General features: G+C 36.8%; 1 protein-coding gene across 1 annotated transcript; it reads left to right on the plus strand.

Moving 5' to 3' along the window:
- Window positions 1-2,891: 2,891 nt before the first annotated feature.
- Window positions 2,892-15,179, plus strand: LOC139871298 (uncharacterized). Its single transcript, XM_071859026.1, has 3 exons — window positions 2,892-3,110; window positions 3,202-3,463; window positions 15,100-15,179. Exons 1-3 carry the CDS (start codon window positions 2,892-2,894, stop codon window positions 15,177-15,179), a joined length of 561 nt encoding a protein of 186 aa, XP_071715127.1.
- The last annotated feature ends 456 nt before the right edge of the window (window positions 15,180-15,635 follow it).

Consider the following 15,635-nt stretch of genomic DNA (forward strand, 5'->3'; position numbering starts at 1 on the left):
GTTTGCTTGCAATGCCGCGGCGCGGACCCATTTGTCGCGGCGCGGCCTAAGGCTGCATCTGAACAGTTCGACCATCTTAAACAAGTTTCGACTTAATTTAACATGTACATTCCAAACCAGCCTCCTATTTTCACCTAGCCTTCAACAATAGTCTCACAGGACTTAACGCTAACAAAACCCACATATAGACTTGCATATGCACACATTATCAAGTATACATTTATATGTATCTATACGTATATTCATACATTTACACATAAGCTAACGAGTTATAAACGTACAGATGATTAAGTATGTACCTTTCAATACGTACGGAAAAAACGGGATGTTACATTTAGGGAAAAGTATACGATAAACAATTACCTATAGCTGCAAGTATTCTTGAGTTGACAAAGTCTCGACATTCTACTCTTGGTTCACCACCACTGTTAACACCTATTTCCTTATGAGGTAAGGCTTAGTATGTCAACAAGAGACTAGAAGTGATCTAGCTTTAGGAGGGCGGAGTGTTGCCGATTGATTTTTACCCTCGGGAAATAATCCCTGCAGACCCGGTTCACAAGTATAGAAACTTGTGGGGTGGCTTAATCAATCTGTCGTCCGTAGAGCGTAAGAGTGCTAGCCGGATGACTTCTAGTGAGAGAAAGTAGAGAGAGAAAGAGAAGTGAAGTCTCAGCTCTCAAAGTTGTTAGAATATCTGAACTTGTGTAAAATGACGACCCAAGGGGTCTATTTATAGTGTCAGATCTACCAGATTTGTTTGGGGACACGTGTCAAATGATGATACGTTCTGTTACATGTGCTCCGAAATTTATGCTATATGCGACGCTCTCCGGCCAGGGCTTATGCGCTAGGCGGCCTTCAGGGCTTACGCATGACGGAGCAGCCTGTACAGCGGAGAACGCTGGACGGAAAATCTCCACAAAACTGTTGTTTCCAGCCTTCCTGATGCTATTTTTATGCAACTATTATGCCTTTTATGTGTGTATACGATAGGATACACCATTAAGTCCCCCCAGTTTAAGGACTTAAGCATTTGAAAAATGATTAGGTTGTTAAACTTTTGATAACGCATGCCAAACCAGCCTGTTCATTGCCCACTTGCATTGGGGAAAACATTTTAGGCATTAAATGCAGACGAATTTTACTGACACTGTTATGATTAATTTTTTACGGCTAAGATCATCCACGCGCCTCCAGCTGTAAAAAGTGTTATCTTGCACCCTTCGTTTAAACTCACCCATGCACGTGTCTCAATCATAACCATAAAAATTACACCGATGAACGCTTATAAAAACCGTCATAACCCTGTTACCATTACTTTTTTACCTTCGCCAAGATCCAAAAAGCATATTTCTCCCAAATCTTCATCGCCTTCTTCAATCTTCAACTTTTTAAAGTTTACCGTCTTCCAAGGTCAGTACACTTCATCTTACTGCTATTTTCTTCTTGTTGATATCTGTTACTGTATTATCATGGCTTCTTCACAGAGTACTGGCCAAGAACACGCCAAGCCTTCTTCATCAAATACTGCTGACATTCCAGAAGTTAGCACGATGGCTTCATCATTGACTAGTGAATATTTAGATGGATTAAAGATTGCCTTTCGCCATCTCAATCAATACAACCCTGTTCTTCCCACCATCGGACAAACTGCTGACAACCCTCCTGAGGGGAAAATTACTTTATACGCTTTACAAATTACCCACGGCAACCTCCTTGTTCCCCTTACTAACTTTCTTCTTCGCCTTCTTAGATATTACGGGGCCTGTCTTAGTCAGATACATCCCCATGGTCTTCAAAAAATCATCCTTTTTGAAATGTACTGCAATGCTATTAATATAAAGCCTCGCATTAATGTTTTTATCTCTTTGTTTAGAATCCGCACAATTAGCGATTGCTGGCTTACTATTGATAGTAAGAAAAATAATCATTTTGTTGGTCTAAATAGAGTTTCAAACTTGAAGGACTGGAAAAGTCCATTTTTCTTTGTTGATGAAACTGTTATTCCGGAAGAATACTCCGTTGTCCGGGAATGGGGTGCTATTGATGCTGGCATAGGAAAGGGTGTTAAAATTTCTCCCGCAGAACAGCGGATAGTAAATAGCTTGAAAGGACTCCGTATTCCACCCAGATCATACGAAAGGTATGAGGGAATCCTTGTGATGTGCAAAGTGAGCCAAGAATGGCCAAGCAATTCTGTGCCAGTACTTCGTGAGAAAAAACAGGGTAGGATGTGATATGATCATCCTATTATATATATAGATTTTTGTCTACTGTTTGTCATGTGTACTTATATTGCTATTAATATGTAATCTTTGTAGGCAACTCCGTGATGCAGGTCCGCTCTGCTCTTTTATCCCCTGATCTTGATGATGATGTGGAGGTCACTGCTCGTGACAAAACTGTTGAAGAGCTTGAGGCGGAGAGAGTTGCAGCTGAAGCTAAAGCTGTTGCTGATGCTGAAAAGGGGAAAGAAATTGCTGTGAGCAGCTCAGACAGCGAATCCGGGTCTGATCATACAGACACTGAGCAGACAACGGATGATACCACCACCGCCGATCAGCAAACATCGGCATCAGTTGACATTACGGGTGAAACCAACCCTACTCCTCCTCCAATCCAAAAGACAAGAAAGAAGAGCATAGGCTCTAAAAGGGTGAAGAGTACGGAGGAGGGCAAAAAGCAAAAACGTAGGAGAAGTATGTCCATTCTGCTCTCTTTTGAAAATGCACATGTTTTTGCTTATAACTGTTATGTTTGTTCATAATACTAATTTGTTTTTGTTAGTAATTTTAGCAGAGTCAGATGATAGCCAAGGGAAGGCTACGGAGGGCGGTGACCGGAGGCCGGAGAGGAATCTTGAAAGTGAAGGAGAGAAGGGCCTGAAAATGCCTGACCCAAACTTTGCCCCCTTCGATGAATCTGAATTTCATGAAGATAGGCCTGAAGGCAACTCTGCTTATGATTCTCCTCTTCCTAATATCACTAATCCTGCTGTCACCTCCTCCAATGTTCAAGAGCCAACTCTTCCTGCTCATGTGAGGGCTTTGCAAGCCATCATTGCAAACCCCGCCACTAAAGATAAAGAATTTGCAACTCTTATTCAGGTATGAACGATAAGACCCTCTGCATATATATGCTTGTAATTTATTGATGTGAGCTGTTTGAAATAACTCATAAAATTTTATTGATGTACAGGGTTGTGTTATCCCTGAGCTGAAACCCCAATTCTCTGCTCTTCGTTCTCATCAACTCAGGGAATCAACTATGGCAGCTCATGTACTGCTAACCAACCACCTGGACTCTGTGCTGCAACTGCAGGAACATCAAGAGTCTATTCTTGCCTTTGCTCGTAAAGACATAGCTGAAAGTGCAAATGCTCGTAAAAGAGCTGCTGATGCTGAGCGTGCCTTAAATGATGCGCAGAAAATAATAAAGGCTAGAGAAGTTGAGTTAAAAAGTGCTCAAGATGTTGCTGCTGTTCTGCAAGGGGAAAAGGATGCTGAGCAGGTGAAAGTGGGTGAGCTGGAGAAACAGCTGAGTGCAGAGAGAGAGAAGTCTGCTGAGCTACTCCGGAGGGCGGAGAAAGGCGAGGGCAATTTTGCTGAGCTTAAGAAAGGTGTGCCAGGTCTGATAGCTAAGGTGCTTGGATCCAGTCTTGTAGGGAATCCCTACAATGATTATGTTGATGCTGCCTGCGCCCATGCTATTGCTGATGTGACCGGCAAGCTGTTCAAACGCCTTGCTCCCAACCAAACTCCTTCTGCTGCCATTGCCAAACTTATGCCTCCTGGTACTCAAGAAAAAGTTGATGAGGCCAAGAACAAATTGATAAATCTGAAGATAAATGTTTATGATGAAGTATGCAGCAAAGAAGACTCTTCTGCTCAAGATGTGCTTGGCGTGCAGTTTAATTGATCGTTGTAAAAATTTCAAACAATGTTTTGTAATAAATTTCTTACTGACTTTAACATTATATATATACTGACTTTATTGTGATGACTATGTGTGCTTATATGCTTGTTGCAAATATTTTTATGCTTAACGCTTTAAAACCAATCAATTATGCACCTGAGCATAAAATTTCTATACACAATTGTACAGTGTATAATTTGAGCAAATCATTTTGAAAAGTGCATAAGGTAACTCATATGTAAATGCCTTGCAGTATCAAGAATACGATGTCTGATTACGCCTTCCATCATAAAATTAATGAGGAAGAATTATGAAGTGTTTTAGAAGAATGACTATAAATCAATAAACTCTCCGTCTTACGCCTTCCGTCATAAAGTATATGAGGAAAAATTGCTAATTATTTTGCCTTCATACATAAAATATATAACTTCGTTCTGTGAAGTAATTTTTTATAATGTTTGTCATGACAAGTATCTGAGTTTTGTATCATGCCTCGGTGCGTTCTAGTAAAACTTAAACGTTTTCTAGCCGATCCCTTGTGCCTTTACTGGCCGGCACAAAAGCTTCGCCATCGGAGGTATTTAAAAATACGATCCTTCTGTGGGCAGGTTATAAATGTAATGTTTTACATTTGTCACGGGCAGCACTTTGTTTAAGAAAAATATAAAATTATTGTTCAGTACTGTGCAGTACATAAACGATTGATGACCACTTTTAGGTGGATCAAGCCTAATTAGCACGTCATGAATGTTTAATGTATGCAATTGCTAATATATGCACTGCAAAATAACTACAATGGTTCACAGTAAGTTTGATAAACGCTGCTTCATCTTATAATTCGAAATGTGTTCTTCAAATGCTAAACAGGCATGAGTACAACGATTGTAAAAGACTGCTTTTATTGAAATGCTAAATGAAACTGCTCTTTATTGAAAAGATAAACACTGTTCTTGATAACTTGTTGACAAATTGCTTCTTCATATGCCGAGCGCCCAGCGCTGTCCGGCCTTCACACTTGCTTACGGAATGAAAAACTCCTGAACTTCTTCCTCGCTGAGTAATCTATCACGCCTTCTCTGATTCATTCTGCCTTCTGGCCCATTTGCAAACGTTGATCTTTCCCTTGTTGGCTGCACGTACTGTGAATGTATGGCTGCGACTCCATTTGGAGTGGGGAATCTGACCTCTGCATGGGCCGTTGATGTTATGGCGCCAAATTTTGCTATCGCTGTCCGCCCAAAAAGGACATTGAATCGAGAATTTCCATCTAGAATAGTAAAGTCAATCTTTTCTACTCTCAATAGTGGAAATGTGCCCATAACAACTTCCAAACGAATCTGCCCCATGGCATTTATCGGTGCTCCTGTTAGTCCAGAAACTTTCAACCTCGTTTGCCTAGCTCTGCTCTGCACATGCCTTGGAAAAGTTCTCAAATAATGCCAGTAGATGATGTCAGCTTCACTTCCTGTATCTGTGTAGATACAATTGACAAACTTATTTGCTATCTCTGATGAAATGATCACTGGTTGGATGGACAACGCCCAATTCTGAATTGGCTGAAAGATAATTGGGGCATATCTCCAGCTGTCCAAATTGCTGTTTGATGATTCACCTTCTTCATAATGACCATCGTTAATCCAAACCATCCTGATTACAACTTCTGGAGTTGTCTCACGCTCTGTGATCCATTCTCTGTACTGCGGTTGGTTCCAATTATCTCTTCCGCCATGCTGCTCTCTTCTGTTCTCTCCACGGCGTCCTCTGCTACCATCATTCCTTTGCCACGCAAATTTCCTGCGAGGATCATTCCTCCTGTACTGTTTGCCAGGCAACAAATGATTCAATTCTCCTGCCTTGATTTTCGCTATAATTTCTCTCATCAAAGATTTGCAATTGTCCGTATCATGGCCCCAAGCCTCATGGAAATCACACCACAACTCACTCTTTGGACCCTCTCTCTCTTCCATATGTGCTGGAGCATTGAAAGTGGTCCGAATTGGTTCAGTGAAAAGGATCTCTTTCGGCATTTTAGTAAGCGCCATTATCGACGGGTGCCTTTCGATTGGCCTTCTGTTGTGGTGGAAATCATTAGGGTGATTGTTTCCTCTCCATCCTCCATTTGAATTATCATTCCTTCTCTGATTTCTGTCAAAATACCGTCCTCCGTTGTGCGGCTTGCTACTGCCACCAGTTTTAAACTTGTTTAACCCACGCTCACCAGCTCGAACATGCCTCTGTGCTACCTCCAATGCCTGATGCAATGTTTTTGGCAAGTCATACCGTAACGCATGAACAAGTGCACTAAACCGTCGCTGGTCCAGACAAAAAATGAAGCCAGATACAAGCTGTGATTCTGGACAATCAGGGATCTTCTGTGCTTCAAGTGTATAACGTTTCATAAAATTGCTCAAAGATTCATTATGATGCATTGTGATCTCGTGTGCATCAAGATGAGTCAGAGTACAGCTCCGAAGATTTTGGTATTGCATCACAAATTTTGCTCTCAAATCGAGAAAACTGGTAATACTCCTTGGCGGCAAACCAGCAAACCATTCACGTGCCATTTTCTGCAGTACCATAGGAAACATATGACACGCAGTTTCATCCTCCCAATGCTGCAACCTCATAACGCCTTCAAACATTGTCAAAAAGTCTTCCGGATCCGTTGTGCCATCATAAACTCCAATTGTTGGTATAGCAAGATTTCTGGGCAATGGATAATTAGCAATTCGATCAATGAAACACTGCGTTGATTCTGCCATCGCTGGTGGCTTGGTGGCTTGTTCTCCAGTAATGAGGGCAAAAAAGTTGTCCACAGCCACAGCACGGACGGCGGGCTGCGCTAAGCGTTGCTTGTATTTTGCTGGAGCTGTCTGCTTAAAAATGTCATTTAAAAGCAACACTGCCTACTTTTCTGACATGAACTCATCTTTGTCAATTTCATCATCAGAGTCATTATTATCACAACTCAGGTCATTATCATCCCCAGAATCATCAATAAGACTGCCCAGCTTGTCAAGTAGCCTGGATAACTTGTACTTTGATATAGATTGTCTTTTCATTATCTGCTTGTCTTTGTCATCCACCGAAAAGGTATAAATGACAGACATCGCCGTGGTTGCATCAATGGTCGTCGCTCTGGATTAGTAACAAAATTTGGAAGTCTTTCTGCACTTTTAGCTGTCGCTTCTTCGATTACTGGCCTTTTCTCCGAATTAGTTGCCAAATGTTTAAGCCTTTCTGTAGTTTCAGCAACTGTTTCTTCAATCGTACCATCTAGTGGTGAAATAGGTACATCTTCAACAGTGACCATGTCATCAGTTGATGGATTGTTGACTGCTTCAAGTACAAATGGAGCTTCAGCTGCTTTCGTTCCTTTTCCGTTTCTTGTGTTCTTTGCATTAGTAGATGGCGCCATTGTTAACACCTATTTCCTTATGAGGTAAGGCTTAGTATGTCAACAAGAGACTAGAAGTGATCTAGCTTTAGGAGGGCGGAGTGTTGCCGATTGATTTTTACCCTCGGGAAATAATCCCTGCAGACCCGGTTTACAAGTATAGAAACTTGTGGGGTGGCTTAATCAATCTGTCGTCCGTAGAGCGTAAGAGTGCTAGCCGGATGACTTCTAGTGAGAGAAAGTAGAGAGAGAAAGAGAAGTGAAGTCTCAGCTCTCAAAGTTGTTAGAATATCTGAACTTGTGTAAAATGACGACCCAAGGGGTATATTTATAGTGTCAGATCTACCAGATTTGTTTGGGGACACGTGTCAAATGATGATACGTTCTGTTACATGTGCTTCGAAATTTATGCTAAATGCGGCGCTCTCCGGCCAGGGCTTATGCGCTAGGCGGCCTTCAGGGCTTACGCATGACGGAGCAGCCTGTACAGCGGAGAACGCTGGACGGACAATCTCCACAAAACTGTTGTTTCCAGCCTTCCTGATGCTATTTTTATGCAACTATTATGCCTTTTATGTGTGTATACGATAGGATACACCAACCACCAAATCATAACTATTGAAATCAAATTCATAACATCATCATTATGAGTAAATGAGTAACTAAATTCAGTTAAACCAATACATGAAAAGGTAATCACAAATTATACAAAAAAAATTAACATACCAGATTGTTTCCCATTGAAAGCGTACATTTTCCGGTGGAATGCGTCCTTTACATGGTTGCATTCATCATCTCCTAGTCGTTTATGTTTGATTCACATCGTGGGTGGATAAAAAATAACAGTTATGATTGATTATCCAAAAAAATCTGGAACATCAAATGGATAAAAAATAGGGGTTTCTATCTCCTGATTAAAGAAAAGTTCACAGAATAAAATTAGGGTTTGAATCATGTATATAAAACGTACCGTGAAACATCGTCATACATCAATAGTCGTTAAAGACGTGCAATCGATGTTTATCACACATATAAACATCGTTCTACAACCGATCGTCGCCATTCTTCATCCCCGATTTTTGACTGGAACTATTTTCGGTCGATGTCCGTTCCATTTTCCGATTAATCGGTGCAGGTCGTATGTTTCATCTGGAAATGGTGAGTGATTAATCATAGCTTCTGTCCGAATCTATTCGATTGTCGATGATAAAATCATTGGACGGTGATAATCCGATCAGTGGAATAGTAGTTGACGGATTACAGTTGACGGATTGCGGCGGAGGTGGACGGTGGTGAAAATCGCCGTCATTTTTGAGAGGATTTTTTTTTGAAAAAACCTAATGAATGAGGATGTAGTGTTGGGGAAGAGGGTTTGTTGGGTGCCACGTGTCATTTTTGTGGGGTTGCATAGGTGGATTGTAGTGGCCAATAATAATTAGACAAATGTATGGAGAGAGGTTAACTGAATGGATGGGTGACATGTGGCAGTAAACCACATGCTTTGTAAGGGGTAGAGAAAGTTAAGTTATTATCGAAATTGTAGTTATTGAGTAAATCAATGAGCTATATATGTCAATACAATAAATTTAGAGGGTGTAAAGTGTAAATTTATTTATTGGTATTCAACTCGATGAAGACTTGTTGGAGGAGGTTGCGAATCCTAAGGATTTATAATTATCTTTTGTTTCCTAAAACTATATATAACACCAAGTCTCTCTATAATTACCGAACCCTAGAGAAAAAGTAATAAACGGCAACAATAATACACATAAAAACAAGGTGAGTTGGATTTTTTTTTTTCTTGTCTGTAAAAGTTGTTTACTAGTCTTATTTTGTTGTGATAATGTGAATTTATTAAAAAAACACTAAGCTTATTGTTTAATTACAATCTTACTTTTTTACGAATAATGAAATTGTATGGATCATTGGTACAAGAGCAGCGGTTTAAATTAATTATGTTTAAAGAACAAGCCTTAAACCTTTATTTTGTTAATGAAGTTGATTGATAGAAAAGGTTAAAGGGGTTAGTTGGTTGATTGAAGTGAAGTAGAAGCAAGATTTAAGATAATTGGATTACTTGTTAGCCTAGTCTTTAACTGTTATCAAAGTGATAATTCTGTCATGATAAGTAAGATAGTTTATGAGTTGATAAAATGTGAATTTATAGAGATTTTGAAGGATGACAAGTTTAATTGTAGTCTTTGGAAGTTTTTGTACTATAAAAAATCTATATTTTTATGAAATTGTACTGATATAGGATTGGTGACTACTAACTTGAAAGTTTGGAATGTTTTTAACTTATGTCCTAATCAAATAGGAATATAAGATCATCATGATGTGTATTGTTAAACGAATCATTAACATTACTATTTCCCCCTCTCTCTCGGCTTGATTTTTCAAGTTCTTATTCCCTCTTTAGTTTTTATAGTTTTCGTTGCTACCCTCGCTAATTAGTTTCCTAGAAAGTGTATCTCCATTTCAATTGTATAGTATGTATAGGGCCTTGTATTTTGATATTCCATTAATAATAATAATCTTCACTTTTCAAAAAAAAAAAAAATAAAAAAAAATTGATTCTGATCTTTATGTTATGTTTGATTGAAGGAAAAAAATAATTGAGATTGTAAGGAGCAAGAAGTTGATGATAGTGAGTGGCTACTTTGAACTTGGTTAGATATAAATCTAGCCAAGGATGACATTATTATTCTTTTATTTATATAATTATTTAATTATTAATTTATTAATTTATATATTAATATATATTTTTATTTAAATTTTTTATTCTTTATTTAAATGTTTAAATTATTTAATTTTATATAGTATAGATATTTATTTCTTTATTTAATTATTTATGTACTTATCTATTTATCTAATTATCTAGTGTTTATATTCATTTATCTAATTATTAATGTATGAATTTATCTACTTAATTATTTAAGTTTCTAATTATTTTAATCTCTAATTATTTATTTATATTAGTTAAGATCTAATTATTTATTTATTTTTTTAATTTTTACTTAATGGTTTATTTAATTATTTATATATTTTCTTTATTTTTTGTGTTATTTAGTTATATAACGATATTTTTTTGGTTTAAAAAATAATATAATTAAATACTCCGTAATATATATAAATATTTTAAATAAATAAATAAAGCGCCGGTTCGAAATGAAACGGAGTTGTTGAGACAAAATGGGATATCAAAAGCGAATAAAGGCAAAGAAGCGTGGAATAAAGGGATAAAGCTTAGGTCTGTATGCTTGCATGCTCTGTAATTAAGAGTAGAAGTTTTTATGCTTATTGTTATATGAATATCTAATTGATCAATCCATAATTAATGAGTTACTTAATTAAGGATTGAGTGCAATGAAATTAAGATGGAGGATGGAATGTTTGATGATTATTTTGGGCCCTGATGATCGTCTTTCACTTTAACTATCAAGTGATCAACCACCCCGACCCGGTCTTGATTGTTAATTAGCATGATTCACCTTGACACAATGTAAAAGTTCCTTGGGCAAGATCACAAGAGAAAATTACAAAGGTTCGGGCAAATGGCAGAGAATCAACAACCTATAAATGAGAGGCCAAGCTCCCTATTTATAGTATTCGAAATATTCGCGGTCTGCGGATTGCTTAACTATCCGCGAAAACTTAGCGAAGTGACCCACAGTCTTTTACCAGCGCGAAAATTGGTCCGCTATCTTTACTTTCAGCGAATGATCCAAGCCTTTTGAATATACTTCGCGTAACTTCTATTTTTAGCCTTTATTAAACAAAATATACATATACAATGCTATGTATATGATCACTAATCAATGCAGAAACTAAACAGAAGATACGTGAGAGAACGAGTCTTGCTATGCATAGTCATAAGGTGATTTATGCTTAATCTGAATGAAAATGAAATTGAATTTTAGTCACATGCTAATTTAAATTGATGTCTTATTGCAAACTTTAACTTTATTATATAAGAAGGATGCAGAAACTAAACAGAAGATACGTGAGAGAACGAGTCTTGCTATGCATAGTCATAAGGTGATTTATGCTTAATCTGAATGAAAATGAAATTGAATTTTAGTCACATGCTAATTTAAATTGATGTCTTAATGCAAACTTTAACTTTATTATATAAGAAGGAAGCAGAGTGTGAGAGTAGAATCAATAGACCACGCACTAGTTACTAACAGGCCCGGCCCAATGGGAGTGCAAGTAGTTCAATTGCACAGGGCCCAATTTTATTAGGGGCCCAAAAATTGCCTGTCACAACACAATTCATTATATTATATTATATTATAGAATTATACAAAGGCCCAATAAATTTTATGTATAAGTCCAACTTGGAATAGAGTTTAATGCTATTGCTTTTATAGTCTCTTTTGCTTACTATGTTACCGATGTGGGAAGACAATAAAGGCCATTCAGCTACTACAATGAAAATTAGCTACTACACAGACACAATTATTTTTAGTTTGATTTTCAATTTTATACAACCTTGTAAAGTAAATTTGTCAAATGTTTTAATAATATATGTTCACGAGGTTTATAAAATCAAATATTTCATACAATGAAAAATTATCTTATCTTATCTTAGATATAATACAAAACAAAGTTACTATAGAAAAATCATCTTGTAATTTGCAATTTTTAAGTAATTTTTATTTTTTGCTTAGAATGAAGATTGAGTCATTTACGTTGCGTAATCGTGACTAAATTCTTGCAAATTACTGCAATTGTCCGCTAAATTTCTAACGCGTAAATGAGTAATATTATTCGTTAAGAGCGTAAGGGCCTTTTTTTTTTCGGTCTCGCTCAGGGCCCTCGAATTCTCGGGACCGGCCCTGGTTACTAATATTATTATTATCATTAAAAATATTATTATTATTATTATTATTATTATTATTATTATTATTATTATTATTATTATTATTATTATTATTATCATTTTTATTATTAACTTCTCTTGCACAAGTGTTAACGAGTTGTTTAATGGGGAAGGTAGTAACATAAGTGGGCCGAGAGGAAAGTTGATTTGGCAAGCCGTCGAATGGGTGTGTGGTTACTTGTTATGGAAGAACCGGAATCAAAAAAGTCTTTCAAAACTCTTTCAAAACAGTTTCTACACTACCCAATGACATGTTGGTTATTAATGCTCAAGACACAACTTATGTTTACACTACTAATAACATATGAACCTAAAGGGTCACACACATACAATAAATAAATATCAATAACATATTTAGATATGATCTAATATGATCAACCTTAATATATATGATATTATTATCTTGCAAGTAAACTTTGTTACTTGTAGATTATTTTGTTTATATGAAAATGTACACATATACATTTTGCTAGTAATGATGCTTGTTTGGTTATATATAAAAAGAAAAGAATCCAGTAACTTGCTATTTGTCCATGTGATCAATTTAATCATATTGGAATATGATGGAGTGAAATAATAAACATAAAGAAATACTTAGTGGTTTATTTACATCCTTGATTTAAGATGCAAATGATGTTCACTTTTGGCTTTATGGTAGTATCTAGTTGGTATAAGATACTAACTTCTAATATTGTTCATTTAAGCCGAAGATAATCACGACTCATTTGATATTCTCATATAATCACAACTTAGTGGTGGTTTTAAATGAGAAAAAAATATACTAGCAACAAAACAAGAAATAATACGTATAAGTTGGTGAAAGAAGTTTTATACAACTTGTTCTTAAGAAAGGGTTGGAGGACTAGCATCCATTTGGTGTTGTTTTAATTTGTTCAAGTGTGGATTACCGATAGAGGGAGGCTATTTTGGCTCCTACATCCTAAGCATCTATTTCTTCTCAAGTTCAAAGTCTTCAAAGGTTGTAGTCTTTAAACTCACTATTTATTATTTAGTTTTCTTAACAACATGCAATTGGATCCTTGGTGGGGAGTTTTTGAAAGGTTTAAAAATTGTTGTACATGTTTCCGCTGCTAAATAGTTTTATGAAATTTCATACAAACCCCTTCATGACATTCAAATGAAAAGTTATGAGTGAATTTCGAAGAGATCAAAAAAGAAAACGATCGAATGGCATCAATGGTTTATAAATCCTTCCTTCTTCGGGTCCGATGGCACTACTCGAACTGGCGTAGGATAGAAAATATCAAACTGAGGCTCATTCTTGTGTGTACCGTATAGATATATGCAATCATATATAGTGTAGGTTAGTCAACATATTAGTGTTTGTACAGCATGTGATGATGTTTCTTGTGTTTTTATATATATATAAAATTTTGGCTTCTAAAAAAAAAAAAAAAAAAAAAAAAAAAAGTGTGAGAGTAGATGTAGATAGGAAAATTAAAGAAAATGCGCTGTAAAAAGAAACGTACTACGTTAAATTGCTGTGTTTATTTAATGGTTTAAGGTTATGAAGTTTTATAACCGTTGAAATGTTTTAATTGCTTATTTGTTGATAAAGGGTTTGCGATTTGAGTGTGATTATTTGATTATTACGTTTTGAAAACACAAAAAATCTATCAGTAGTGTTTGGGTAAGTAAATAAAGTATCAATTATTCACGTTTTATTGTGATGAAAATGCATAAATTAAGAAGTAGGTAGATGATCATTGTAAGCACGGGCCAAACTTAGTGTATCACAAAGGGTATCCGTCCCACCTCAATTTACACTAATTTTTTTTTTTAACAAAAAATAAGTTTTTTTAGTGTTTATCCCTGCTCAGTGTTGTAAATCTCCTTATTTCTTCCAGATCTTCCCGAGATCTCGTTTTTGGAAGGTGGCCGAGACGAGATGTCCATCTCTCAAGATTTCTCGGTTAACGGGGTCGAACTTGATCAAAGCTACGATTTATCGAATTTTCTCGCTCATTTCTCGAATTTTCTTGTAAAATCTCATAATTTCTAGAATTTTCTCGCCCATTTCTAGTATTTTCTTGTAAAATCTCGAAAAAGCGTATATAAATATACATATATTTATTTATATATAAAAAATTATATTAAAAAACTATAAAGTCAAAAATAAGTCAACGTCCGAGATCTCCTCTAGATTATTCCGAGATGCCAAGATCTCCAGAAAAAATTTCAAAAGAGATCTTCCCGAGATCCGAGTTCTCCCAAAAAATGTTCAAACGAGATCTTCCCGAAATCCGAGTTCTCCAAACTTGCCCTGCTGACTTTGAAAAATTTATTAAATTTTTACACTCGCCCCATCTATATCCGGGTTCAAGTTCCGACACTCCGCCACTGATTGTAAGCTATGCAAGTTTCAGGAAGACAACTGATTATTTTCACTTGGATATGTTTTACTTATTATATAGTGTAAGTCTGACCAACGAAACATTGCTTCAATGGTACCGCGGTTACACTTGTGTACTCGCAGGGCTAGAGGTCTCGGGTTCGAGCCTCGTCACCCGCTCTAGGAATTGAAATATATTCCTTGAAGGTGGCCCAAAGGGAAGGTTTTACCGACCCGCTCCGGGACTAAGATCCGGTCCGCCTGCCCTTCGGGATGGTTAAAGGGTCTGATCCTCAGAGTGTGGTTCGGGTTTCCTGCCCGAAAGCGCGCGTGTGTGTGCAAATGATGACTAGGCTTCGGTCCGGACTGATGCAAGCTTGCCTTTCAAAAAAAAAAAAAAATATATATATATATATATATATAGTGTAAGTCTCAAGATGGTACCGTTACCTGGTTTATAACGAGGATAATGTAACATAGCGATTGCGTTCATGTTTCTGTTCACCTAATTTTAGTGTCTGTTTATCTGCTTCGTTTGAGTGGTAGCGCGTTGCCATCGTGAATGGCTCACTTTAATTTCAGAAGCTTCTAGAAAGGGACTAGTCGGTGAAGAAGAGCTGCAGTGAGACTCGTATGAGATAATTAGGAAGCAACTTTATAAGGAATTTCAAGAGCGTGTTGAATCACGAAAGAGGAGGTCCACACCAGGGGGTAAGAACACGTAAAACCCTTGAACAAAGGAGGAAAATGTCAGAAGCTATGGCTGCAAAATGGGCTGACCCAGTAAGTTATTTACTGCAAAACATTGACCGAAATACACTTTTTTGAGATTATTGGCTTATGGACTTATCATTTTGTTTATAGACTTTTTTATTTGATCTTGAAATAGGCATATTGTGATTGGGTTTACAGTGGCATAGCTAAAGACCATGGCAAAGATGCTGAGGTTAGATATCCTGAATGGGGACAAAGAAAAAGGATTGAAAAAGGGTGATGATATATCAACACATTTTTTGATATATCCACCACAAATTATGCATTAGTGAGTTGTACTGTACATACTGTTATTGCATATTTGTGGT

The sequence above is a fragment of the Rutidosis leptorrhynchoides genome, chromosome 10 (genome assembly GCF_046630445.1).
Source record: "Rutidosis leptorrhynchoides isolate AG116_Rl617_1_P2 chromosome 10, CSIRO_AGI_Rlap_v1, whole genome shotgun sequence".
Taxonomy (NCBI): Eukaryota; Viridiplantae; Streptophyta; class Magnoliopsida; order Asterales; family Asteraceae; genus Rutidosis; species Rutidosis leptorrhynchoides.

Coding starts and splice junctions, on each gene's coding strand:
- LOC139871298 (XM_071859026.1), top strand. CDS start 2,892: ATGCCTGACCCAAACTTTGCCCCCTTCGATGAATCTGAATTTCATGAA. Junction 3,111..3,201: donor AATTTGCAACTCTTATTCAG/GTATGAACGATA, acceptor ATTGATGTACAG/GGTTGTGTTATCCCTGAGCT. Junction 3,464..15,099: donor TAGAGAAGTTGAGTTAAAAA/GTGCTCAAGATG, acceptor TTTGAGTGGTAG/CGCGTTGCCATCGTGAATGG.